Source organism: Phascolarctos cinereus, unplaced genomic scaffold (genome assembly GCF_003287225.1).
Source record: "Phascolarctos cinereus isolate Bilbo 61053 unplaced genomic scaffold, phaCin_HiC Scaffold_5;HRSCAF=322, whole genome shotgun sequence".
Taxonomy (NCBI): Eukaryota; Metazoa; Chordata; class Mammalia; order Diprotodontia; family Phascolarctidae; genus Phascolarctos; species Phascolarctos cinereus.
The window spans coordinates 351,135,693-351,163,660 of record NW_027555958.1 but is presented as its reverse complement, the minus strand read 5'-3'; the positions used below and the strand labels follow the sequence as shown (position 1 = coordinate 351,163,660).

The 27,968-nt window shown below is 34.9% G+C and overlaps 1 protein-coding gene across 1 annotated transcript in view; it reads left to right on the top strand.

Annotated features, from left to right (window-relative positions):
* AHCTF1 (AT-hook containing transcription factor 1) overlaps positions 1-27,968 on the top strand; it is a 118,765-nt gene that overhangs the window by 47,153 nt on the left and 43,644 nt on the right. Inside the window, 16 exon segments of the mRNA XM_020982117.2 lie at positions 1,430-1,514; positions 2,729-2,879; positions 3,858-3,990; positions 4,106-4,287; positions 5,001-5,062; positions 7,424-7,552; positions 10,637-10,727; positions 10,838-10,927; positions 13,269-13,409; positions 15,555-15,659; positions 16,573-16,666; positions 19,534-19,657; positions 19,813-19,869; positions 20,394-20,540; positions 21,287-21,474; positions 27,782-27,926. Of these exon segments, the coding sequence (XP_020837776.1) occupies positions 1,430-1,514; positions 2,729-2,879; positions 3,858-3,990; positions 4,106-4,287; positions 5,001-5,062; positions 7,424-7,552; positions 10,637-10,727; positions 10,838-10,927; positions 13,269-13,409; positions 15,555-15,659; positions 16,573-16,666; positions 19,534-19,657; positions 19,813-19,869; positions 20,394-20,540; positions 21,287-21,474; positions 27,782-27,926 (1,924 nt within the window).

The following is a 27,968-nucleotide window of genomic DNA, read 5'->3' as shown; positions in this document are numbered from 1 at the left end:
TAAAAAAAAAAGACTTTCCATTCCCCAATTGATAAATGGTCAAAGGATATGAACAGGCAGTTCTCAGATGAAGAAATTCAAGCCGTCTATAGTCATATGAAAAAATGCTCTAAATCACTATTGATTAGAGAAATGCAAATCAAAACAACTTTGAGGTACCACCTCACACTTGTCAGATTGGCCAACATGACAAAACAGGAAAATGATAAATGCTGGAGAAGATGTGGGAAAATTGGAACACTAATACATTGCTGGTGGAGTTGTGAAATGATCCAACCATTTTGGAGAGCAATTTGGAACTATGCCCAGAGGGCTATAAAAATGTGCATACCCTTTGACCCAGCAATAGCACTTCTAGGGCTGTATCCCAGAGAGATCATACAAATGGGAAAAGGACTTACATGTGCAAAAATATTTATAGCAGCTCTTTTTGTGGTGGCAAAGAATTGAAAATTGAGAGAATGCCCATCAATTGGGGAATGGCTGAGCAAGTTGTGGTATATGAATGTAATGGAATACTATTGTGCTATAAGAAATGATGAACAGGCTGATTTCAGAAAAACCTGGAGAGACTTGTATGGTCTGATGCTGAGTGAAGTGGGCAGAACTAGGAGAACGTTGTACACAGTAACAGCTAAATTATGCAGTGACTTATATTGATAGCCTTAATCCTTCTTAGCAATATAAGGATCTAAGACATCTCCAAAGGCCTCATAATGGAAAATGATATCCATGAAGAAGAAGGAACTGTGGAGTTTGAATGCAGATCAAAACATACTATTTGGTTTTTTTTTTCTTCTGTTGTGTTTTGTTTCCTCTTTCCAAAAGGTGGTTCTTCTTGCTTCTGATTCTTACTTACAACATCACTAATGTGAAAATATGTTTAATAGGCATGTATATGTATAGCCAAATCAGATTGTGCGCTATCTTGGGGAGGGTGGTGGGGAGGAAGGGGGAGAAAAATTTTAAACTCAAAAGCATATGGAAGTGGTTGTTGATAATTCAAAATAAATTAATTTTTAAAAAAAAGACTTTTGTAAAAGAATAACCACATTTTAGGATAAGAATTTCAATTTACAGCTAGGGTTGTATGGTTTTTTTTTTAATTTTATAAATATTTTTATTTATAGAGCAAATCTGATAACTGCCTATTGATTTATTCTATAAAACGACCTTGACAGAAACTATGTGCATTTATTTTCTTGTATCATATTAACTAAACCATGTAAATAATTACACTTGTACACTAAGTTACATTGTTTTTGAAATGTACCAGTTAAAAATAATTTTTTGGCAGCTCAAGTTTTATCAGTTCATATATACAAAATTAAATGTGGTTATTTAAGAAAAATTTATATCAACAGTAGTAGAAGCATTTAGTGTATGAAACATGTAAAGTGCTCATAGCTACATTTTTATGTGGTTTCAGTGAGGGAGACGTTTTGAGTCTGCACCTGCTTCAACTGGCCTTTGGTGATAGAAAGTGCTTGGCATCAGGACAAATCTTATATGAGGTAAAAAAAAAATCATAACACATTATTATTATTATTTATTTGAGATATCACCATTCTAAATATTTTTACTTTTTCCATTGAAAAATTAATATATAAAATCAGTGCTTGTTGAGCAACTATCCCTTATTATAGGGATAAGAGCACTGTACTAGGAGTCAGGACACTTATGTTCCAATCTTGTTCAGTCACTAACAAGATATGTGGCCTTGTGCAAGTAATTTTAAGTCCTCTGAGTCTCATTTGCCTACATCACTGGTCAGGTAGCTAACTCCTCATTTTTAAAGATTTTGATTTCTTTCTAGCTCTGAAATATGCTTTGATTCTGTATTTCTCAACACAAGCTGTGCGTTGTTGATTTTTCAAGTTTTGGTATAAAGGATTGCTTAACGGATTCTTATCTTTTTCTGGGTGCTTTATTTCTGAGAATGAGGAGAATGCTGATGCTAGTCTTATTTTATCTGCCTCTTTGAAAAAGGTTAGTAAGTAGATTATTTTATAATTCAGACTGGTAGGCATGATCTAAAACATTCTTTTAGCCAACAGTCAGTAGTATCCTTCCTCTACCTCAGCCTCAGGTAGTGGGGAGCTCTGAGAGAAACTTTCAATTTCTATGAATCCAGGCCCTTGCCACCACAAATATTCCCTTCCAGTTCTAGGGAGTGTCCTATCCTAAGAATGAAGATAGTCCTTGTATCTCCCATTACCCAGATTCTGGCTAGACTAGAAGATTCCATAATAATCATTTAGATTATTATTATATTAAAACTTTTATTTTGGCAGTGCAGGATTAAGCAAGCCACAGTAGCCTAGGCCTGCCTTTTCTGGTAAGTTTTGTGAGTTTCTTCCATGTGACCCATCTCTTCAGACTCCCTAAACAGATATATCTTTGACTTTAATCATAATTTTGACTTCATTTTAATCTTTTATTTAAATTTAGTATACTTGTATACAGATTTTTAACGATTTTTTTAGTGATAGTGTTATTCTCTTTGTCAAGAAAAATTCCTTATCGCTTCCTCAGTTTGTAGGAAGTGTTACTATTATATAAAACATTCTTGTCCTAAGAAGCAGGGTTTTTTTTTCATGAATAGTCTAGTAGTATTCTTTTTTGTACTTTATATGTTCCTCCCTAGAGTATTAGGTATGAGATGAATTTGCTTATGATTTTGAAAATCAACTAAAACTTTAATAATTTGTGTGAATATGTGTTTCAGGGGTTAGAATACTGTGAAGAGAGATATAGCCTAGATCTCACAGGTGGTATATCTCCTTTGAGAGGTCAGTCTAGCAACACCAAACTCTTGGGATGCCAAAGCATTGAGAAATTTCGAAGCCACATCGACAGGGAGGAAGGCCTGAATGAAGGTTTGTATGCTGTCATTATGGTAGTTAGTACATGTTTGATTTAAGACTTATGGCTAGTGGGGGCAGCTAGATGGTATGGTGGATAGAGCACCGGCCCTGGATTCAGGAGGACCTGAGTTCAAATCTGGCCTCAGACATATAACACTTACTAGCTGTGTGACCCTAGGCAAGTCACTTAACCCCATTGCCTAACAAAAAACAAAAGAAAAAAAAGACTTATGGCTGGTAGATGAATTCTAGAAATTCTCCTGGAAATTAAACATTATGAGGGCCATTGGGTCTATTAATCTACTCTAACCCCCAAATCATATAAGAGAAATTGTCCCTGTAGAATGGGACCTGACCAGTGCTCTCATTGAAAAACTTAGAGCAATTGCAGATCTGTACCTTTTCTGCAACTGAAAAGTGTTATTAGTGAGTTTTCTAGAACACTGAAAATGAAATCTATATAATTGGAACCACTTATGAAACATCTTCAGTCATCTGCCCGAAGTTGGAGGATTGACTCTAATCTAGTTGGGAAAAGATCTGCCTTTATCCTTCAAGCTGTTTCCTTGGTTCTCTTTGTAAAAATTAAATTTATTATCCTTTCCTTAAACCAGCTTTCCTTCCTAACTTGCTAATTTCTGTTCCTAATGTCTCCTTTTTTCTACTCTGCTTTTTATAGCTAAAATAATAGCTCCAGAGGAGGGGTTCTAACTTAGCCTAAAGCTAAATAGGTAGTACTTAGCAGAGCTTGAATTTGAAGACATCTGTGAAGTTATTTTATCCTAGAGGCACCAAAGAGCCATGGAACCTTTTGGAATTTAAGTGTGATATGGTCAGATGCTTTAGGGAAGCTATTGTGGAAGAAATGTGGAAAATAGATTGGAGGAGGAAGAGAATTCCTAATACCTTAAGTGTAATAAACATTACTTAATGAGAATTGTTGAAATTACTCTGTGTGTGTATGTAAAATATGTTGCTTTCTTCCCCCAGTTCTGTCTCCTGACACCAGTGTTTCAGTCTTTAGCTGGCAGGTGAATACATATGGACAAGGAAAGCCATCTACATATTTAGGTCTTTTTGATGTAAATCGTTGGTATCATGCACAAATGCCAGATTCTTTAAGGTATGACTACTTTTGTAGTGATTTTTAACTTTTCCTTAATTTTGTTCTGTGGTTATCAGGTCAGTAAAATACTGCTCTCCTACCCCTATCCGTCCCTCCCATTTTTATTTTTAAGGCCAGGAGAATTTCTTCATAATTGCTCTTATTTTGCACTGTGGTCATTGGATTCTGTAGTGAGTAAGACTTCTCCAAATTCCATCTTGGATATCTTGGTACACGAAAGAAGTTTGAATCGAGGTGTTCCTCCTTCATACCCACCTCCTGAGCAGTTTTTTAATCCCAGTACTTACAATTTTGGTATGTATTATGTTAACAATTTGTACCTGTTGGAAAAGTCACTACTGAGTTTAAACATGTAAAGTTTCCCTTGCTTTATTAATAAGAAGGGAGAAGTTTTCTGGAAAACTTCTCTTACAAACGAAATATGTGAATTTAGTTCTTTTCAATTGAATCATATTTCCCTTAGTAAAATACCTTTATGGGTATTTTCTTAGCTTCATTGTTTATACCTCACTGAAGATAAAAGTCAGAGAGTTAAGGAACAAACTAAGTATATGATTATGATATATAGATTTATTTATTTTATATAGAATTATTGATTATTACTCTATCGTTATCCCTCACTGAAGATAAGAGTCAGAGAGTTAAGGAACAAACTAAGTATCTGATTATGATATATAGAATTTATATAGATTTATTTTATATAGAATTACTGATTATTATTCTTATCGTTACAAGGGAAACATTTTAGATAATTGACTTTATATTTATATAGAATAATAGATTTAGAGCTAAAGAAGGGACCTTAGCTGCTACCTTACTTTCATTTTACGGTTGAGGACAGTGAGACCCAGCAAGGTTAAGTGACTTATATAAGTTCATATGCTTTTTACATAAATTAGATTTTTTTCATACCTTTTTTGGTACTTTGCTAAGTCTGTTCTGAAATGTTAAATTTTATGTCATCAGATCTCATTAAAACTTTAAAATGGCTTTATGTTCCTTTTTAGATGCTACTTGTTTGTTAAACTCAGGAGTTGTTCACTTGACTTGCAGTGGGTTTCAGAAGGAGGTAGGTCAATGTTTAGAGCTAAATATGGAGAAATGAACTTAATATTTCTGATACTGTTACAATTATATCTTCTATTGCATAGATTGTACACAATAGCTCATGGGGCAGGCCAAGTGACCTGATCGTGGAGTTAGTAATTAGAGAACCAATATTTGTATTTATCTCTGTAGATTTCAGATGCCATCTACTCTTGACTATACCACAGCTGTCCCTAAAGAGAAACTAAAATAGAAAAGAATATAACCAGGGTTTTAGTTTGAAGGTATAATGCTTCATTTAAACTTTCTTTTTTTTAATTAGCTTTTTATTTTTGTAACCAGGGTTTTAGTTTGAAGGCATCCTGCTTCATTTAAAATTTCTTTTTATTAATTTTTTTTTATTTTTACATCACCTTCATTTCTATATACATATATCCCTCTCTCCTTCCTTTCCCAAAAAGAAAGGCTTAACAAAAATCCGTCTAGGAAAAGTAGCTAATCTGTCAGTATGTGTGATGTTCCATACCCATGATCCCCTGCCTTTGCATAGAAGGGATGGACATTTTTTAATCTCTTCTCACAGGACATGTTTGGTCATTAAAATTATCCTGCATTCATTGGCATTTTGTACTTTTTATTCTTAAGATATACATGGTTGTAGTCAAATGTGCATATTATTTTCTTAGTTCCACTTAACTTTGCTATGCATCAGCACATAAAAGCTTCCCACAATTCTCTGAATTCATGATAGTCATCATTTCTTATGGTGCAGTATTATTCCATTTTGGGCACTAATTGGCACAGTGGGTAGAGTGCTGGTCCTGAAGGCAGGAAGACTCATCTTCCCAAGTTTAAATCTGGCCTTAAGCACTTAATAGCTGTATGACTGGGCAAGTCACTTAACCCTGTTTGCCTCAGATTCCTCATCTATAAAATGAGCTGGAGAAAGAAATGACAAACTACTCCAGTATCTTTGCCAAGAAAACACCATATGGATTCACAAAGAGTTGGACGCAACTAAATGACTAAACAGTAATATTCAATTTTAGTTATAAGTACTACAGTTTGTCTATCCATTCCCCAGTTGATGGACATATATATATATACTTTTGTTTCTGTTAACTTTTCTTGGAAAAAATGCTGTTATTGGGGCAGCTGGGTGGTATAGTAGGTAGAGCACTGGCCCTGAAGTCAGGAGGACCTGAGTTCAAATCTGGCCTCAGACCAAACACTTGACACTTACTAGCTGTGTGACCCTGGGCAAGTCACTTAACCCCAATTGCCTTAAAAAAAAAAAAAGAAAGAAAGAAAAATGCTGCTATAAATATTTTGGTTTTGACTATTTAGAAGTTTAGTCACCTTAATTATTTGGTATTGGCTGTAATACCAATGAATAATTCAGTGGAAGGAGTAAACTAGTTTAAGGAGGAGGAATTCCCTATTTGACAGTAACCTGCTAGACAAACTGTGAAGCATCCTGTCAGAGAATTAGATTTATACCAAAATTTTCCAGCATATGCCACAGTAAACTCAATGGATACATAACGTAAATATTAAATAAGTTAGCTTTCTCTGTTATGTCTGGAGGAAGATTCTTAACCAAGCAGATTTGGAACTGAGAGGCACCTCAGAGGCCATCTAGTTAGTGATAGAAGTAGAAGTGATCATAAAAGATAGTTAAATGAAATTACAATGCTTTTAGAGGAACAGCATCTTTGCAACTAGGATAAGAGAATCTGCTGATTGGGGGGAAAAATCTTTGCATCAAATGTTCTTGATAAGGGACTGACATATAAAATATATAGACAGCTTATGCAAATGTTCAAGACCAAGATCCATTCCTCAATAGTTAAGTGGTCTAATGGATATAAACAAATACTTTTCAAAAGAAGAATTACAAATTGTGTTTTTAATCATATAATTGATTGAAAGATGTAGAGAATATAAGGACCCACACTGCTTTTGTTTGACTAAAAAAAAAATCAGAAAATTTGTTATCCTTGAAGAAGGCTCCTCAAGATATCTCCCATGCATACAAAATTCTTTCAGAAATGTAGCAAACTGCAGAAAGTGTATGACTAGAAAAAAGTAGACTATCAATGAGAACACAAGTTTAGTAGATTCACTGAGATGAATTTATTTGAAATAAATGAATGAGTGCCTCACAGATGATAAAAGGCATGAATAGGTTGGCATTGAATTCTCTCATCAGTGAGAACAGAGATCATTTGGAGAATTGTATTCAAAATGATAAGTAAAATAATAACTACTTGAGTAGTTGTTATAGTGGTTAATTTACTGTAAACTGGATTATTTAAAATGATTGTTGACTAATTTCTTAATGTGAATGATTGCTGAGAACCTGTTAAAATTCATTTTTTAGACCTTGACCTTTTTAAAGAAATCAGGACCTTCTTTGAATGAAGCCATTCCTGATGGTTATAATAGATGTCTTGTGGCTGGCCTCCTTTCTCCAAGACTTATTGATGTGCAGCCTTCTAGCTTAAGTCAGGTGAGGCTATTAAAATGTCTGTATTTAGTCTTTTTCCTTTTTCTTTTTTGCTTCTAACAGTGATTACTTTGCATGTTGTAAAAGGTCTGACTTGCTATTTCTGAAATAATTCTTGGAAAAAGTACGTTTTGGTTTGAATTATCCATATATTTGTGACTTAGTGGATAGAATACAGGGTAACTATAAAAATGTTACAAAAATGTTACAAATTCAGTATAAATCATTATTATTGCAGATAATATAACAGTTTTTATAGAGAAGTCAAATGTGATAAGTAGCAGAAGAATGTAGGAAAATGTTCTAGGAGAGAGGCAGGAGTTTAGTGCAAAGAGAGCTTGCCTCTAAGTCAGAAAGAACTGGTTTCAAGTCCCAGTTCTGACCCATACTGACTGGCAGGTTGTTTAAACACTTAGTGGCCCAGGCAGCTGAAAGTTGCAAAACAGTTGCCAGCTTGTACTGGTAGAGGAAGGTTTTTGTTTGTTTCTTTTGGTTTTGTTTGTTTGTTTCTTTTCTTATCTCTCTTATTTATTCATTCATTCATTTGTTTATTTATTTTTAGTTTTCAGCATTCACTTCTATAAGATCTTGAGTTTTCGTTTTTTTTCTTCCTCCCTTCCCTCCCCGACTTCGTTGGCAGGCAATTTGATATAGGCTCTACGTATACAGTCATATTAAGTGTATTTTCACATTAGTCATGATGTAAAGAAGAATTAGAACCAATAGGAACCATGAGAAAGAAAAAACAAAACAATAAAAGAAAAGGAGAGCAAATGGTATGCTTCCATCTGCATTCAGATTCCATTCTTTCTGGATGTGGATAGGATTTTCCATCATGAGTCTTTTGGAGTTGTATTAGATCCTTGCATTGCTGAGAAGAGCTACGTCTATCAAAGTCAGTCATCACCCAGTGTTGCTGTTACTGTGTACAATGTTCTCTTGCTTCTGCCAACTTCACTCAGCATCAGTGAAGACTGCCTGTTCATCATCTTATAGCACAATAATATTCCATTACATTCATATACCACAACCTGTTCAGCCATTCCCCGGTTGATGGACAACCCCTCAATTTCCAATTCTTTGCCACCACAGAAAGAGCTGCTATGAATATTTTTGTACATGTGGGTCCTTTTTCTATTTTCATGATCTCCTTGGGATACAGACCTAGAAGTGGTATTGCTAAGTCAAAGGGTATGTACAATTTTATAGCCCTTTGTGCATAGTTCCAGATTGCTCTCTAGAATGGTTAGATCAGTTCACAACGCCACCAGCAATGCTGTTTCGGTTTTCCTACATCTTCCCCAGCATTTATCATTTTCCTGTTTTGTCATGTTAGCTAATCTTGATAGATGTGATGTGGTACCTTAGTTGTTTGATTTGCATTTCGTAGAGGGAGTTTTTTCACCGGCATCTTCCTATACCTTATTATATCATAGATTTCCCTTCCTGCCTTCATCCCCCAGTTATATAAAATCATTTAAGCCAGGAATTTGTTAGGCACTGGGCATATAAAGACAAAAATGAAATAATTCCTGTCCTCAAGGAATGTTGCTTACTTTAAAAAAAAGGTATGCTTAGCTTTGACGTTATCAGAACTATTCTGCTTGTCCATGCTTACATCTGAAATTCCTTCTCTTTTCTTTCTTTTCATTTCTGTTTCACTGGCCCTCCAGTTTTTCCTCTGCCTGCTGCTATGGCCTGGGGCTTTCTAACCACCCTGTTTCTTTCTCAGAAGGAGCCCCTCTGCTCCTGCTGTCTCTGGATACAAAACCTTTGCTTTGGTTGAGGGGCCCTTTTCGTATTGCCAGTGGATATCTGCCTGACTTACTGCACAGTTCTGGTGTGGAAGATGTCTTTTAGTGTGTTGTTGTTGTTTTTTTAATTAGATTTCCTAATGGATTATTCTGTCTGGTATGAATTTTAAGATTTTGGTGGAATAGATATTGGTGATCTGGGCATCCTGTCTTCCTGAATCAGGTAGCCCGCTTGGTTTTTTGGAGAAGAGCCTTCTTCAAGGCTATTGAATTCTCTGATTTTTTTTTTTGTACCTTATCAGAGGCATGTGATAAAAGCTTTTTTTCCCCCAGTCAGAAGATTCTTTTATCCTAGTTGACTCCCTTTGTTCTTTCTTGCTATTATAGTCTTTATAGTCATTTTAGCTCAGTTCATTCTCCACAGAAGGATTGGTATTTAAAAGGTATTCTAGGGGCAGCTAGGTGGGGCAGTGAATAGAGCACCAGCCCTGAAGTCAGGAGGACCTGAGTTCAAATCTGGCCTCAGACACATAACACTCACTAGCTGTGTGACTCTGGGCAAGTCACGTAAAACCCCAGTTGCCTCGCTAAAAAAACAAAACAAAAAAAAAGGTATTCTAATGTTTAGTTAATTCTGCAACCGTGTTTGTGTTCATCTTACAGTTGACCTTTTAGAAAAGACATTTCATGGAAAACAATAATAGCAAGAGAGATAGATAGTGGCTGAAGAATTAAGATGGAAACATCTCAGGAGATGAGAGTAGCTTTGAATAAAAGCAAGGTTAATGAATGAGTATTGTTTTACTTTGATTTATTTGTGGCAGATATAAAATGGTACCTTCTTTTGTTTTTAAGAAACTTCTGGCTGCTTCTAGTCATAGATTAATAAATACCCTAAATACTCAATATTCTAGTAGTTGTCTTTGGGTTCATTGGATCTGTTCTGGAGGAACAGAAGATAATTTCTAAGGCTTTTTTGGATCTTCCAACTTACTTTATAAAGGTACGAGGGACAGGACTTGAAAGAAAACAAACTTGCTTCACTAATTTATTCTGGGACTTTAAAGGACAAGTGGTTTGAGGTGGGAAGAAATCTAGAAATCTGTAAATCCTGCTGGGAATTGGGCCTTCCTTTGAGGATATCCGTTGTCATTATTTAGTAAAGACTCTTGATTGACTTCATTCAGGTTTTAAGCACTTTTACATTGATAGACAACTTACCCAAAATTGTTGTATTACAAACTATGCATTTTTACCTTTCTCAATGATTTCAGCATCCTGAGTTTTTGTTTGTTTGGTTGGTTTGTTTTGTTTGTTTTTTAACATTGTTTAGGAAGAACAGTTAGAAGCTATATTGTCAGCAGCTGTTCACACCAGCTCCTTAGGACTCCTAACTGGATGCATCAAAAGATGGACAACAGAAGGTAAAGCTTTTCACTTTTGAAATTAATGTTCTTTTTATATTTTAAAAGGAATACATTAATGTTGTGTCATTTTCCCTCCCCCCATGCCCCCCCTTTTTTTTTTTAACAAGAACAACCAAGTTCTGCTGCTAATTTGCGCTTTGTTCTTGAATGGACGTGGAATAAAGTAGTTTTTACAAAAGAAGAATTTGATCGAATATGTAAGTATTCTAAGTATTCTTAGACTGGAATTGGGGCAGAATTTAGATTCTGATTTGAAAATACTAGGTCCTAAGAATTCATTACACTACAGTCTGATATGTCTTGTAATTTGGAAAAAAAAACTATCAGAGAAAAAAAGTTCTTTTGTGTCACATTTACCTTTTAAAATAAAGTCAAGTTTTATTTTGCTAGTAAAATTAAGCTCCTTGAGAGGACAGGAACTATTTTTGTTGTCTTTATTTATAATCCTGTTGCCTAGACAGTCCATTGCAGAATAGATACGTAATACATTCTTCTTTCTTGCTTGCTTCTGATAACTTTTAAAATATTCTTTCAGGTTAGTGGATCGAGTCTGAAGTGTTTAGAAATTATATGACACCCCATTATATACCCACCTCATTGTGTTTATATTTCTCAAAAATGCCTAAATAGAGGGTAGAAAGATAGAGGATCATAGATTGATAACTAAAAGGGACCTAAGAGGTATCTAATTATGCTCCATGGGAAATGTTAAATTACGAACTGCTATTTTGATCACCTTTTATCTTTTTTTTTTTTTTTAGCAAAGAAAATGCATTTAGTAATTGTTGTAAAGCAGGGATCAGAGAGGATACACATACACACACACACACACACACACACACACACACACACACGAGAATATGTACCAGATAATATAGCACGATGGGTCTCTCCAATTGGGAGCAAGATAACTTGGCTCAACCAATGCCCTTGATCTCTCCTGAGGGGAAACTGCCTATAATCTCTAGAATACGGAACAGGGACATGATGGAGACTGCCAGCACCACTCATGTCTTCCCAAAGGCATTTCCTTCAGCAATCTGAAGTGGGATTGCCTCTTCTATGTTCTCTCTAAAAGCTGGATATCAAAGATCACCTTTTATCTATAAAAATAGGGTAAATAGTTAAAGTTAAAACTTAGTTAAATGAATTCTGTTCTCTATAGTTACTGAAAATATAGTCACCAAGATACATTTTAGAAACCATGACTTATATTGAAACTATTTAAATTATATTGCCACAGAAGTAATTGGCATTCTTTATACAGAAGCTGTGTTCCTGTTACTCTGTCTCTGTAACTTAACAGCAGTATGATACAACAGTGTAGTGAACGGGACTTGAATTGCAAACACCTCCGTTAGAATCTGGGTACTGATATTTACTGGCTCTGTAACTTTGGGCAAGTCACTTAGTACATATTTTTTCCACAGATTTCTCAGTTTGAAAATGAAGACAATATTCAGTTATCCCCTTCACACTTTATTGGGTGTTTCTTTTTGTTTTGATGAGGAATGCAGCTTGTAAAATAAAAGTGCTATACTGAGTAGTAACTTTTTAAAATTATCTAACGCCTGTTGTACATTAACCGTTAAGTGAATGTTCCATGTTTTTGGAAAATTGTTTAATTAATCTATGACTTAGAATGGTATTGAGTAGATACTAATAAGTAAAACTAGGTTATTTTATGATGATAATAAAATTTGATAAATTGAGAAGCATCTATATTTGTTACAACAAAAACACCATTTCTTAGAATGACCTTTAGTTTTAGATTCTTACACACTGATTTGAATTCCCAAACTTGATGAACTTCTCTAGGAAAAGAGCTCTCTGCACTGGTCTTCCTTCTCTCTGACAGACTCACATGACCAAGGACTCAGTATGCCCTAAATAGAATCTAATTCATTGCAACCATTTATGGGTACAGCCAGGGTAATGCCTCGGTTCCTTCAGATGAGGTCAGGAAAGAGCTAGGTGCCTAGAAAAATAGGTTATCACCTGGATGTAGAATCAGTTTGTGAATTCTAAGCTAATTTGTAAATTTTAAGCTACCCATTCTGTTCTTTTCCATCCCTATGTAAAGCAGATTTGGCCATAATACTTTGAGAACACTGTCCTGTTACAGAAATATTGATGGCTTCAGAGAAAGGAATTAAAATAGTGATGTCATCAAAAAGAGATAGCTATTTTATAGCAGCAGAGTGGTGGACCTGGATTGCCTGACCTGTAGCCAGGAAGACCTATGTTTCAGGTGCTCCCTAGCTGTATGAGCCTGGACAAATCACCTAAACTCCTCTTGGCCTGGGTTTCTTCATCTGTAAAATGAAGAGGTGAACCAAATGACCTCAGAGATCTCATCCAGCTTTTCATCTATGATCCTATAATAGCCCTGGATATAAGATCTTGGTCATATATTTTACAACTGTGATTTTTTTTTTCATTCATCAAAATTGATGTCATTGACTTTGTGATACTTAAATTTGCTAACTCTACTAATTTATTGTGTTTAAGCCAATTGTATTATATTACCCTCAACAGGTGCTTCATTATTTGATGGTTCTTGTCATTTCATTGATCCACAAATTATCCAGTCTCTTCAGCAGTGTCAGTTGCTTCTTAGCAACCTTAGCACAGTCTTAAACTGCTTTTTATCAGAGGCTCAAGAACTCACTGAGAGAGGTTTGTTCGTTATTTTTTTTCTTCTGGAAAGTTTTTTGACTGCAAAATCGTGATCCTTGGAAAAGATCATATTATTCTTGGTTATGGGGAATCAGCATGTTATAGGTTAATTGACTCTCCATATACATTTGATTGCAAGCATATCTTGGATAACCAATGGTTTAAATGAAGATAAAAAGATTGGTGACTTTAGATAGCCTCAGTTGAAGGCAACCTATAAGAGTTTTATTATATTGATTTCTGTTGGAGTATTATGATGGAATTTTTCAAGGGGAAAGTGACATCAGAAAACTCCTGACTTGATAAGTTTTGTAGAATATGACAGAAGCTTGTATATCCTTAAGGCCTCTTTCATTTTATGAATGTGTGGGCATAGTCTCAAGCTGTTATCTTTGTTTCTAATATATACTGGGGGCAGAGGTGGGGAGGGGAATAATTTCAAATAGCAGAAGGCTACAAACAGACATTTTTTTTTAACAAAACCGTTTTCTAGGATGGGTTGCATCTTCTAAGAAGGTAGTGAAGGAAATTGAATTCCCACCTGTCCTAAATGTCTACTTGTGCTTCAAACCTCCCACTCCAGCCTCCTCACCCTGGCTATTTTCAATACATTTTTATTAGTATCCTTTATTATCCCAGTATTCCTCTACTCTCCTCCCATAGTCATTCTTCCTAACAACAAATACATTTTCAAAAATAATTTCTTTTTTCCCCCAATTACATGTATAAGAATGTTTTGTTTTGTTTTTTTAATTTTGAGTTCCAAATTCTATCCTTCCCTTCCTTTCCCCTTCTCTGAAATGGTTATCAACCTGATATGGGTTATACCTGTGCCATCATGTAAGACATATTTCCATATTAGTCATTTTGGGAAAGAAAACTAAGCAAAAAAAGAGAGAGAAAAAAATAGTATGCTTCAGTCTGTATTCAGACTCCAGCAGTTCTTTCTCTGGAAGTGGATAACATTTTTCATTGAGTCCTTTGGGATTGTCTTGAATCATTTATTGCTGAGAATAGCTAAGTCGTTCACATTTCTTTATCATACAGTATTCTTCAGTTCACTTCACTCTGCATCAGTTCACATAAATCCAGGTTTTTCTGAAATCATTCTGCTCATCATTTCTTATAGCACAATAGTATTCCATTATTACCATATACCACAACTTGTTCAGCCATTTATCAATTGATGGGCATCCCCTCAATTTCAAATTCTTAGCTACCACAGAAAGAGCCACTGTAATTACCCTTGGGCAAATAGGTCCTCCCCACTTTTGTTTTTTTAGGCAATTGGGGTTAAGTACCCAGGGTCACACAGCTAGTAAGTGTCAAGTGTTTGTTCTGAGGCTGGATTTGAACTCAGGTCCTCCTGACTTCAGGGCCGTGCTGTATCCACTGCGCCACCTAGCTGTCCCTTTCCCCCTCTAGTTTTTAAAAAATCTCTTTGGGATAGAGACCTAGCAGTGGTGTTGCTTGATTAGTTTTATAAGCCTTATGGGCATAGTTTCAAATTACTCTCCAGAATGAAAGCAAATACATTTTAAGAAAAACAGGAAGAGAAGTTCAGCAAAATGAACAACTCATTGAAAGAAGTCTGAGAATATATATAATGTTCCACCCATGTAAAATTGTCTCTCTGCAAAATTAGTGGGAGGAGGGTTCTTCTCATCTCTTCTTTAGAGCTATTCTTATTTCTTGTGTTTCTACAACATTAGCTTTTGATTTTTTTGAGATGGTCATTTTTCCGTTTTCATTGTTGTAGTTTTTGGGTATGTTGTTTGACCCTTGACTCTGCTTACTCACTTCTCATCTGGTCGTGTCTTTCTATACTTCTCTGTATGCATCATATTCATCCTTTCTCCTAGCACTATCATCTGTTTAGAAGAGTTTCATTCTGTGGGATTTAAGCAGTATTCCATATCCTAGATTTATTAAAGTTTTTGTCCATGACTGGCTGCACTCATCTAGGATATTTTCAACATAGTTTATCCTCATCACATGTTAGGTAAAACGCATGCCGAAATACCTTGTTTTGTTGTTGTTGTTTTCAAAAGCATATAATCATTTAGGTTGAGTGTTTGAGAATTTTAGTATGATCAGCCACATTAACCACTAAATAAGTATTTTTTGATGACCCTGTCTTTACAGGTCTGGTGGATTTAACCAATAAGCAGATGGTTAGTAATCTTATCTCTCAGTATGCACAAGTGGTTCTCTGGTTTTCACGTTCTGGTCTTTTACCAGAGGGTTTAGGTAAGATTTTTTTTATACAGTTATTCAGTAATTATTATGTTAATAAGCTTATGTACACTTAAGATAATTCAACATATAATATGTTAACTTAAAACTATTTATTTAAATAATATGCTCTTACAGAGAGAAAGTGGATTTGAAAATTGATACCAAGTGAACTATCTTTTAGCATTAATACAGGGTAATGAAAAGAACCTTGGAATGAAGTTCAGTTTTGGGTTCTGATCTTGGCTTCGATAATTACTTGGTGTGTGAGTCTAGACAAGTCACTTAACTTATTTGAGTCTGTTTCTTTATTTGTTAGATGATAAAAAAAAATGCACTGCCTACCTCACAAGCCTGGTGTGGATTGTCATTATCATTATTATGACAAGTCATAGAAAATAATATAGGCCTTTTTAAATGATTTTTTAGTCTTTATATCTCTGCATTAAGAGTTCCTGTGTGGGATCATTAGTATTGGCAAGTATGTAAATTCTCTTTCTGTCACATACTAGCTGGGTGATATTGGGTGAACCTTCCTTCAACTCAGTTTTTTAATCTACAGAAATGAGGGGTTGCATTAGGTGATGAAATCTGTATATGTGGGATTGAATGCTTTTATGGTTTATGAATCAGAGTAGTTGAATTTTATACTGAATGTAAAACAAAAATACTCTCTTCTGGACATGCACTAGTGTAAAGATAACATTTTCTTAACAGGTTTTCCAAGTACCATTGACAAGTTTTCCATTTGTACTGACTAATCCTCCCACTCTCACTCCCTATTTGAAAGGCTTGTTAAATTGCAGTTACATTGCTAAGTGCTTCTATTGCTATATATGTTGACTATTGTTCTTAAGTAGAATACCTATAGTTTGGATTTTGTAGAAATACTACCTTTTTAAAAAATTACTTTTAAAAAAAAATCTAGATGATCCTATGCAGTTGTCAAGATTATGGTACAACTACCCTGAAATTCAGAGCTACTACACAAGTCGTCGACAGAAGCTTCAGCGTCTGGCAAGGTACGTTTCATTCAGGAAAATTTTTCAAAAATTATTGCTAAAATTCAATCACCACTGATAGCTCATATAATGATTCAATATGTTATTAAATATTAAAGCTTGTTTCTGGGAAAGGATTTTAATTTTGTCACCAATGTTAATAGGTTATAGAGTTAGAAGAGATATTAAATTATTTTATCCTACCCCTTTTTCATTTTGCATGTGAGAAAATTGAGACAGATGGTAAACAATTTGCTCAGGGTTACACATCTAACTAGTGTTCAGCCTTTCCTAATCCTCCCCAATGGTAGTTCCTGCTGTCCCATCTTTTCAATCTCCAGTCCTTTCCCTACCAAACTTCTTGTATTTGTGGCAGGATGGGGAGGTGGGTGGGTGTGGGTATGTGTCCCTGTTAAGTATTTCTTATTTACCTCATTATAATGTAAGCTCATTTTGAGTAGGGATTATTTTATTTATTGTACTTGTATCTCCCTTGTACCTGGCCTGTAGTATTTGCTGAACATATACTTGTTGATTGATAATGACCAAGAGTGGAAGATTCAGGCCTTCTGAATCATAGCCCAATCCTCTCTCCACTATACAGATATGTTTTTAATGTCCTATCATATGACTAAATTTCCTTTTTTGTAATGAGACTATATCTAACACTTCATTCCATAAAGACCAGAGGAATTTTTCAATTACTGTGATGGGTGATTTCTGGTGGTTGTTTATGAGAGGCATAATTTTAAATGGAAGTCTTTTTTAGCATATTTCAGTAGCTACCATGTCAAAAAAGATGGAAATAAAGGATAGAAACATCTACAGAAGATTTTAACTACTAGTACTTAAAAATGAAGTACCTTTTAGAACCACTTCTTTTAAGATTAACAAGATCATCTATTAAACTTAAAAAGGTAGTAATGGAATTTTACCCAGTGTTTCCTTCTGCCACAAATGAGCTCCCAAACAAACAAACAAAAAAAGACCAAATGGATTTGCAAACATTTTATATGTCAAACCATAAAAGAAAGTTAATTCCAATAGTAGATAAATTGAAAAAAATAGAAGAGGTCCTACCGCATTCTTTCTGTGATACAATCATGGTCTTGATGCCTAGAATTAAATACAGAAAAAAAAACAACTATAGACCAATATCTCTAATTAATATCCATGCCAAAATTTTAAATAAAATATTAGCAAAGTTGACCATGTTTATCTTCAGTTTACACCAGGAATGCAGGTTTGCTTCAATAATAGGAAAACTGTCAACATAATAAGAGCACATAAATAACAAAAAAAAAAATCATGTGATTTTTACCAGTAGATGTAGCAGAGTCTTTTGAGAAAATAACATGCATTCATATTTTTTTTTAAAAAAGACAACCAGAAAGCATGGGAATAGATGGATTTTTTCTTAACATGATAAGTGAATCTTTCTAAAACTAAGAGTTATCATTACCTGTATGGGGAATTTCTGATGAAATTGGATGAAACACAGTTATCATCATTATTGTTTGATAGCTACAGAGATAAGCCAAGAAAAAGAAATTGAGGAAATAATAGTAGGCCAAAAGAAGACAAAATTATCTTTTTGTAGATGATATGATAGTTTGCTTAAAGAATACTGGAGTCAGTTTAAAAAGTGGTTAAAACAATAACTTCAGCAAAATTATAGGATAGAAGATAGACCCAAATAAATCATGAGCATTTCTCTATATTAGCAATAAAACCCAGCAGGAAGAGATTTAGAAAAACTTTAGAATGTGTAAGATACTTGAGAGTTTACCTGTGAAGACATATAGGAACAATATGAATTACAACTACAAAATTTTAATTTACTTGTTCAGTGCCCTCGTAATCAGACTACTGAGTGATTATTTTAGAGAGCTAGAACAAATAATAATGAAATTCATCTGACTCTATCATTAGATTATAAGCTCCATAACGGCAAGGACTGTCTTTTGCCTCTTTTTGTGTCCCCGGCACTTAGCACAGGGCCTGGGAAACATTTCATGGATTAAATCTGAAGAAAAATTTTCAAGTAGGAAGGGGCACCAATGTCAAATCTCAAAACTGTACTACAAAGTGGTAATCATCAAAATAATTTGTTGTTAGTTAAGAAATAAAGAGGTAAATTAGTGGAATAGATTAGGTGCACAATATACAGAAGCAAATGAACTCACTTGCATATTGTTCAATAAACTTTAGGTAAACTCAAAAACCACAGTTGCTGGGGGAAGACTCAGTATTCAACAAAAATTCCTAGGAAAATTAAAAAGCAGTTTGGCAGAAACTAGATATTGACCAACATCTCTTGTTTATCAGCAAAAGCTCCAAATGGATATATGACTTACAAAGAGTAACTTGATAAGTTAGAGGAGCGAGCTAGGAATAAATTACATTTTTTATATACATACATACATACATATATGTGTGTGTATGTATATATAAAATAAATTCACATATATGGATAGAAGAATTCCTGACCAAAAAAGGTATAGGGAAGATCTCAGAAGATACATTAGGTAGTTTGATTACATAAAATTAATGGTACTACAGAAGCAGGCAAATGGGCAGAAAAACTTTGCAGCAGATTTCTCTAATAAAGTCTTAATTCTGTGATATATAGGGAACTGATTCAAATTTATAAGAATAAGGACACCTGGCTTTAGGCATTACTTGACATGACCGTATTCACCATAAGGCCCCTACACCTTTAATTGCTGTTTACAGAGCTGGAGAAGTTCTGGAGCCTATATCTAGAATATGTGTCCCTGAAACATTTTGACAGGTTTCAGTATAGTTAATAACTGTGTATCTGAGTGTTAATAATTTGATTGAAGACTATGATAACTAACAGTCTTTTTATGTTGTCCTCGTTTCAGAGGGAAGTGGAATTCTGACTGTTTGATGATTGATGGAATGCTTTCCCAGTTAGGGGATCGAATTGAGAAGTTGTGGCAACGAGATGAAGGAGGCACTGGAAAATATCCTCCTGCTAGCCTACATGTAGGTTTTGCAGTATTTTTTTAGTGCTTAACAGAACAGTGCCTGTGATACAGGAATAAATTTCCTGTGCCTAGACATTGGACTGGGACAAAAAAGAGAAAGCATTTGTGGTTGGGAGAGATAACACTAAAACTTTTTTCCCCTTTATTTTATAGGCACTTCTTGATGTATACCTACTGGAAAATGTTGATGAAGCAAATAAACATGCTATTGTATCCTTTTAAAAGTTATTTAATATTATAGATCACCAACATGAAGTAACACATTTTTGAACAGGAAATTGTAAGCTTACACAGTGACTTCAAGAACTTATTTGTGTACTGGTAAGAAAGGTACTTTTCCTAGAAAGGAAAGTCTTCAGATTTAGTTAGCATTGCCTGACTAGACAAACAGAATTTGATATATACGTATTTCTCTGTTACATTTTAGGCCAGTTAACATCAGGAAGACTCTAAATTATGCTTTACTTTAGCTCCTCTATTTTACTACTCCATACATCTGGGAAAGAGTAGAGACAAGACATTAAAGCATTAATACTCGTACATACTCCTGCTATAAAGAAGATCAGTAATTAACTTTAGATCCATCTATGATGGGTTTCTGAAACAATAAAAATACTTCCTTAAAAAGTAGTACCTTTCCAAGCCTATGTGGTACTGCTTTGTGCTAATAGCTACACTAAGAACATGTAGGAAATTTCTATTTTTATGTTTTCAGCCTTAATCAGGATTTCAAGACCATTTATTTGCTGCTTGATATCATATATTCTGTTCCAAATAAAACAGATGCTACAATTGAATCTTTTCCAACTGCCTTTGCAGTCCCTTGGGGTCTGGTTAAACTTATTCAAGGTTTTTGGCTTATAGATCATAATGACTATGAGGTAGGTATATCATTTTCATTTAGGTTACCTGAAATTAAATTTCTGGAAAATTAGATAAATCACTAAACAGATTACAATGAGATAAACTGCTTTTATTGCTTGATAATCACTGATGTAGGGATAGGTGGAAATTCACTAGGTTTTCAATGTATTTAAATCGTGAAAATGTCATATTCAGCATAATAAAAAATTAATGTAACATTCTCCTGTAGCTTTTTGTTGAGTTTAGACTTTTGTCTTGAGGCTGTGGCTCAGAAAACCAGTCCCTCAAGCACGTGCATGCACACATAAATGACTACAGGTTTATTGCTTTATTTAGATTTTTAAAATACCTTTTAGAAGGTACTCCTGCCCCGCCTCCTCCCCCAGTTGTCATTTGACTAAGAATTAGATAAAATAAGAATTTAAAAATTGTAGTGCTTATTTAGCATGTGAGAGTGGAATTGTTAACTTTCTCGATAAAGGACAGGATGGATTCTTCGAACCGTGTATTTAACAAATGTTAAAGACTTATTTAAGCTGAAATTATCACAACTGAGCTAATATGGACAGTAAGCTAATTTGGGAGGGGAATGCAAACAATTTATATTTCCCATTGTGATTTAGTAGCCCTTTTTTCTTAGAAGATTTAAGATTAACTACTTGCATTACTTTTAATATTGCCATAGTGTTTGTTTTGAGATACCTTCCCTTGATAATCTTGAATATTTTAAATTAATAAGAACTTTTCCGTTTCCTTTTTACAGAGTGCTTTGGATCTCTTATTTCATCCAGCTACACTAAAGTCTATGACATGGCAACATACGAAGATTATTCAGGCCTTCATGTGCCAAGGTGAACATAGACTAGCCCTTAGATACATTCAAACAATGAAACCATCTGTGTCAAACAGCAATGAGGTTATGCTTCATCTCACTGTTTTGCTTTTTAATAGGTAAGTAGCAAAAGTATTTTTCATTTAGAGGTAGAGTTAGAGGAAACAGTGAAGTGTATAATTGAAAAATCATTTCTGTGTTGTTTGGCCTGCATTAGATGATCCTGTTGTGAAATTTAAAGCTTTATATTTTGCTTAATCTGATGGTAAAATTAGTTCGTATTTCACGAATGCTCACTAATTGGTGAAATAGGTACCAGGAGCATTATTGATGCCAGGGAAAACTATCTTGGAATAATCCATAGTATGGATAATCAAGAGTTGACTGTTTTAATTATGGTTAGGTGTCTTGAAGGAATGAAACCCTTTACATTTCATCTTGGTTGTGAATTGATCATATCTTACCTTTTCTCTTACTAGTATTAGTTATTTAATCATGGCATTTTTCTGTTTTTATGGATTTTCATTTTATTGTCATTTAAACTTAGCTTAAGGAGCAATGCCAGATCTTAATTGGTTTATTATATCAAGTTTAGATATGGAGAGCTCTTGAACATTTCTTCATTTCTCGGCAGTATTCCTTTCTTCCATTGACCATAATTCATTCACAGTTTTTGTGAATGTGTATATAGTAACACTGAAAATGATTGCTCTGGGTGGGAGCTTTGGTGGAAAGGTTGAAATTTTCTGATTATATGAGTTTTTACTAATTTGTGTAATAAAACTAATGGGACAAAATCACAATGCAGCTGTGTATGTCTTGTCTTTGGACCTTTTAATTGTGCATGTTTGTATTTGTTGCTTAATTATGAATTTTTTTTTAAAAAGAGTATTTCCTTTACTCATCACTGATCAAATGACTAGATTATTAATCACATTGCCAGTGCCACTGAAAAGAGGTCTCATAAAAAATACAAAGATGTGAAATTATCTTTGATTACTAAATCAGAATAATCTGGAGAGTTGCCCTAAAGCTTTTGCCAAAATTTGATCCTGGTACGATATTTTCAGAATTGCATGAGAAATGACAGGTATTGGAAAAATAATTGAAATAGAAATAAGAATCTAGAGATAGCCTGTATTAAAAAAATTTTATTTAGACAATAGCAATCTGGCCTGATTTTTGGTAGCTAGGTATCATTGTTGCTGCCTTTCTCCTTTATAAGAGATTACTGAAGTGCTTCTGTTCCATCCTGTTTTTATTTTCTAGGGTCAGAACTCACTCACTGTCATTTCGTTGTAACTGGCAAACCATTTCTGAAAAATTGCTGACCTAACCCCTACTTTACATTATTTATTTTTAGTTGCCTCACACTATGCCTGTGTCCTAGATAGACTCTGTTGTCTTTTTTCCAAGATACTATACAGAAAAACTACAGATTTCCAATATGTAAACCTGCTTACTTTGATGGCGTCTAAAAATTCCTCAATTATTTGGTACCCTTAACCAGCACAGTAACAAAAAAGCTAAACACTTAAAATGGCTAGTCTTCCTGTTGTTACAAAGTGGTGTTTAAAGGCAATATCCTAAAGCCCCCAAGATGGCACTTGTTAATTCAGCGAATAAATGAGCACGCTATTCTATTGGTAGGGCCACAGAGTTAAATAAGATACTTTTTTTTTCTTCTAGGATAGTTAACAGTTTTATAGGCGAGGTTAAGACATGTTAAATTACATCAAAGTACAAAGTGCTTTAAGATCAAGTTAGAGGAAAAAATTATTTAAAGCTCTGGGATTAACATGGAAAACTTCATGGACTAGGTTGTTCTGCTTTTACTTAGAAGAGAAGTGAGATGTGGATAGAGCGCCGGCACTGGAGTCAGATGGACCTGAGTTCAAAACCAGCCTCAGGTACATAACACTTATTAGCTGTGTGACTCTGGGCAAGTCACTTAACCCCAGTTGCCTCTATTTAAAAAAAACAAACAAATAAACAAAACAAAAAAAAACAGAAGAGAAGTGAGAGAAAATTGGTTTACAGTGACCAGAGAGTTAATGTGATTATTGATTCTTAAGAGAATGTTTTGAATGCTACTGAAATATCAAAGGACACTAAAAAAAAGTGAAGATTTTTATCGAAGGCAAAAAATCAACTTAGAAAAAAGCTGCTTTATTAGCCTTTGATTTAATAATTAATTTTGCGGAAAGATAGGCATGTTACATTGCACAAGAGATCATGCAGCTGTATTTTCTGCACTCCACTTCTATGAAAAAGAGGCATATGGAGTCAACGTCAGCTTGGTGGCTGGGAGGCCTGTTCTGACTGGATGAGGCAGCAACCTTTTGAGTGAATAATAGGCTGGAGATAGTTTGATTAAATTTTGCAGTCCTCCTGGTGTAAACAGAAGGATAAGACCATTAAAACCTGAGGTTTTCTAAACTCCCTTTAAAGGATGAGGGTTAATTGAAAGGGCTTATAAAAATGCTACGTTCATATGGAGAATATGAGTGATGAGGGTGAACTGCAATCCGAAGTTGTGCTTTACTCTAAGCCCATGTGTTTGACTCCCATGTCTGTCTGCTCTGAAATTCCTCTAATGTGTATCTAGTTTTCACCACCTCTCAGGTGAGGTGCTGTAGCATTCAAAAATTATGTACAGGTCATTTTCAGTCTCAGAACTATCCATCTGAATGTGGACATTTGAAAATTGCTTCTTCGTGCACATTTAATAAGAGGTTATGGTGTGTATTAAGAGAGGGTGACGTGTATTGTGATTATGCCTTTTGCTTTAACATTAATATCTATGGAATTTCTTTGGCCTAATTGTTAGATAAATGGTTACCTCTGGGAAAAAAAAAAGAGGTATATGACAAGAAAACAAGATATGAGGGATTTGTACAAGGAAACAAATTCCAGGGTATGTTTTGGGCAATACAGATTCATCCTGTGCTAGAAACCATCTACATTTATAGTATAGGACAGTCTTTGATCATGGTCATGCCAGGCAGTCATCAACAAAGGTTGCCTTTTTGTTCACTATGTGTTTACTGAAGCAAGGAGGTGAGGTGGACAGTATAAATGGGTGCCAGGCCTGGAGTCAGGAGCACCTGAGTTCAAAACTGGCCTTAGACACTAGCTGTGTGACCCTAGGCAAGTCACTTAACCCTCCTTTCCTTAGTTCCTTGTCTGTAAAATGAGCTGGAGAAGGAAACCACTCCAGTATCTTTGCCAGAAAAACCCCAAAGGCATCACTAAGAGTCAGACACTACTGAAATGACTGAATGGTGGCCTTTCTAAGATCCTTTTCATCCCCCCCTTTAAAATTCATTCATTCATTCATTCATTCATTCATTTATTTTTAGCTTTCAACATTCACTTCAATCATATTTTGAGTCCCAGATTTTCTCTCCATCTCTCCCCTCCCCCCCACCCAAGACAGCGTGCAATCTGATATAGGCTCTACATATACAGTAATATTGAACCTATTTTCACATTAGTCATGTTGTAAAGAAGAATTAGAACCAATGGGAGAAACCATGAGAAAGAAGAAACAAACCCAAAAAAAGGGAAAAAAGATCAAATAATTTGCTTCGATCTGCATTCAGATTCCATAGTTCTTTTTCTGGATGTGGACAGCATTTTCCATCATTAATTTCTTTGGAGTTGTCTTGGATCCTTGCATTGCTGAGATGAGCTAAGTCTATCAAAGTTAGTCATTGCACAACACTGCTGTTACTGTGTGCAATGTTCTCCTGGTTCTGCTCGCTTCACTCAGTATCAGTCCATGCAAGTCTTTCCAGGTTTTTCTGAAGTCTGCCTGCTCATCATTTCTAATAGTACAATAGTATTCCCATTACATCCTCTTCACCACTATCGCCACTATGCTATATAGCTGAAATGTTGTTTCGTGATTGCCCTGTGGCATGTTTTTATATTTACATAATCAGATAATGAAGATATTACAGCACCTAGATTCTTCATGCCTATTTTATAATTTTGATTCTTATTGCTATCAGTCTTGTCTGGTTGTCAGAAGGGTTCAGGTAGGAATCTTTTGATTGTCTCTGGCCTGCATGTGTATAGCTGGATTCACTGTAGTATTAGTTGCTTAGTATTTCTAGTTGTTAGTTATTGTTGTATAAACAATAATAGCATTTATATAAGTAACTATGTTAGAATTTCAGAAATGAGCAAGATTGATTTTTTTTATCATATTAATCTAGTTTAACAAAGGTAAAACGGTGCTGGCCTCCCAGTATTTAGGTGTAATCTCTCTGCATTTTCTAAAAGTGGTGTGAAACATCATTCCTGTTCCTGGAAAAAGTAATTGTTTTTCAAAAGTCAGTGCCTGCTTCTCCTACCTTGTCCATGCTTTTTACTCTATTGCCTTCACTGCCTCTTTATCGTTTTGCCTGCCTCAGAATTCTGTTCTTTATTTCTCTCTGTACACATTTTCTTAGAATATTGATTCATTCTTTTGACTGTAATTATTCTGACAATTTCTGAGTTTCTGGTTCTTAGCTATCTTGATTGTGCTATCCATGGGTTTATAGCCTAGAGAGATCTCTAGATAGAAATCTCTAGAGATGGAGATCCTTCAAGCGATCACTTCAGAGATTAATACACTCTCAGTGTCATATTGGTAAATGGCAGAGCAAGGATTCCAGTTCTTCTGACTCCAAATGTTCTGTTCTTTTTACTGCCTCTTCTCTTATTACCAAAATCCTGTTTATCCATCAGTAGCCAAGTCTTATTTCTCCTTCAGCAAATTCTCAGCTGATATAACTCACATTGAGTTCTTCTTTCAACCAATCAACAAACATTTATGTGCTATAAATATTTAAACAACACTACATGCTAGGTGAGTATACGTGGACAAAAAAACTGAAACAGTCCCTTTTCTCAGGGAGCTTACATTCTATCATTCTATCTATGTAAGGGAAAGATTGCTGGCATTTGGGAGGATCACACAGAAAGTGCTTAAATTATGTCTTGAATGTGAGCAGTCTTTGTGGCGAAAGTGAGAAAGGAGTGAATTTCATGCATAGTGGAGAGTCAGTGGAATAACACATAAACTAAAGAGTTTCACATAAGAATTTTGATAGACCCTAGTGTGCAAGAGAAGGAGTAACATATAATGAGCCTGTTAGGTTAGGGCTAGGTTATGACCACCTTTAAAAGCCAAGGGAGTTTGATTTTTTTCCTAGAGGCAATAGAAAGTCATTGAAATTTATTGAGGAAGAGAATGAAGTAGTCAGACCTATATTTAAACTTAGTAAACTTCATAGACAACTGTCTAGAGAATAGATTGCAGCAGGAGAGACCTGAGGCAAGGAGACATGGCATAGAGGCTATTTCAGTAGTCCAGGCAAAATGCATGATGTTAAGTTGTCTGTGGGGGAAAAGGATCAACTGCAAGAATTGTTGTGGAGGTAGAAATGATCAAATTTGGCAATTGATTTACTACATGCAGTGAATGAAACTGAAGAGTTGAAGATAATGCCAAGGTTACGTATCTGGAGGGCTAAAATAATTTTGGTGCCTTTAATAGAAATAAGGAAGCTTGGTAAAAGGGAGATTTTGAGAGAAAGATATATTTTAAACATGTTGAACTCCTTTTTTGAACTCAGGGCTTTTGATCTGCATTGCCTGTTTTCACACTTTAACACACTGTTATGTGACAGTATTATAGTAAAGTTATTTGTGTATCATTAATCATCACAACACTATGAAATAGCTAAGGGTTATTACCCCATTCTCTTTTTGTAGCTGTGTTAACCTGAGGCTCAAGAGTGGGCTAGGGACTCCTAGTTCATTGATCTTTTCATTATACCGTGCTGTGACCAGTTGATTCTTTTTTATGTCTTGTTTTTCTAGCTATACTTATCAGTTCCTTTAGGGAAGAAACTTGTCCTTTGCTTTTAATTTTTCTGTCACTACGTGATTCCCAACACATGGCTTAGTCAGTTTCAGCTCATTTCAATACCTGTTGAAATGATTTTTTTTAAATTCCAAGACACATTAATTGACCAAGCACTTATTACTTTGTGCCAATTTCTGTGCTAACTAACACACATGGGTTATAAAAATGCAGGCAAAAAAAAGAGTCTCTATCCTGAAGGACCTTATGTTCTGTAGAAGACCACACATAGAAAGAGGATGAAAGGTATGAGAGATGTTAATAGGGGGGAAAAGTAGTCTCTGTTCACAAAGAATGTGATAGATTTTTTTTTAAACTAGCTTTGTATTTGCTATATACATGGCAGTTGTACTACCTCATAGGGCTGTTGTGAGGAAAGGACTTTGTAGACTTTAAGGTGGTAAATGAAAAGATTTTGTGAGCTATTATGTGAAAATACTCATGTGCTCCTCAAAGGACTGGGAATTTTGCTACAGAATAATGAAACTGTCAAATACTAATTGCAGGTGTATGGTTGAGGCTTGGAGTCTCTTGCGGCAACATTCAAACAGGTTAAATGTAGAGGAATTACTTAAACACATGTATGAAGCCTGCCAGGAAATGGGCTTAATGGAAGATTTGCTGAAATTGCCCTTCACAGACACTGAACAAGTAGGTTCTCATAAGAATAAAGTTTTCAAAATTTGAAGTTAG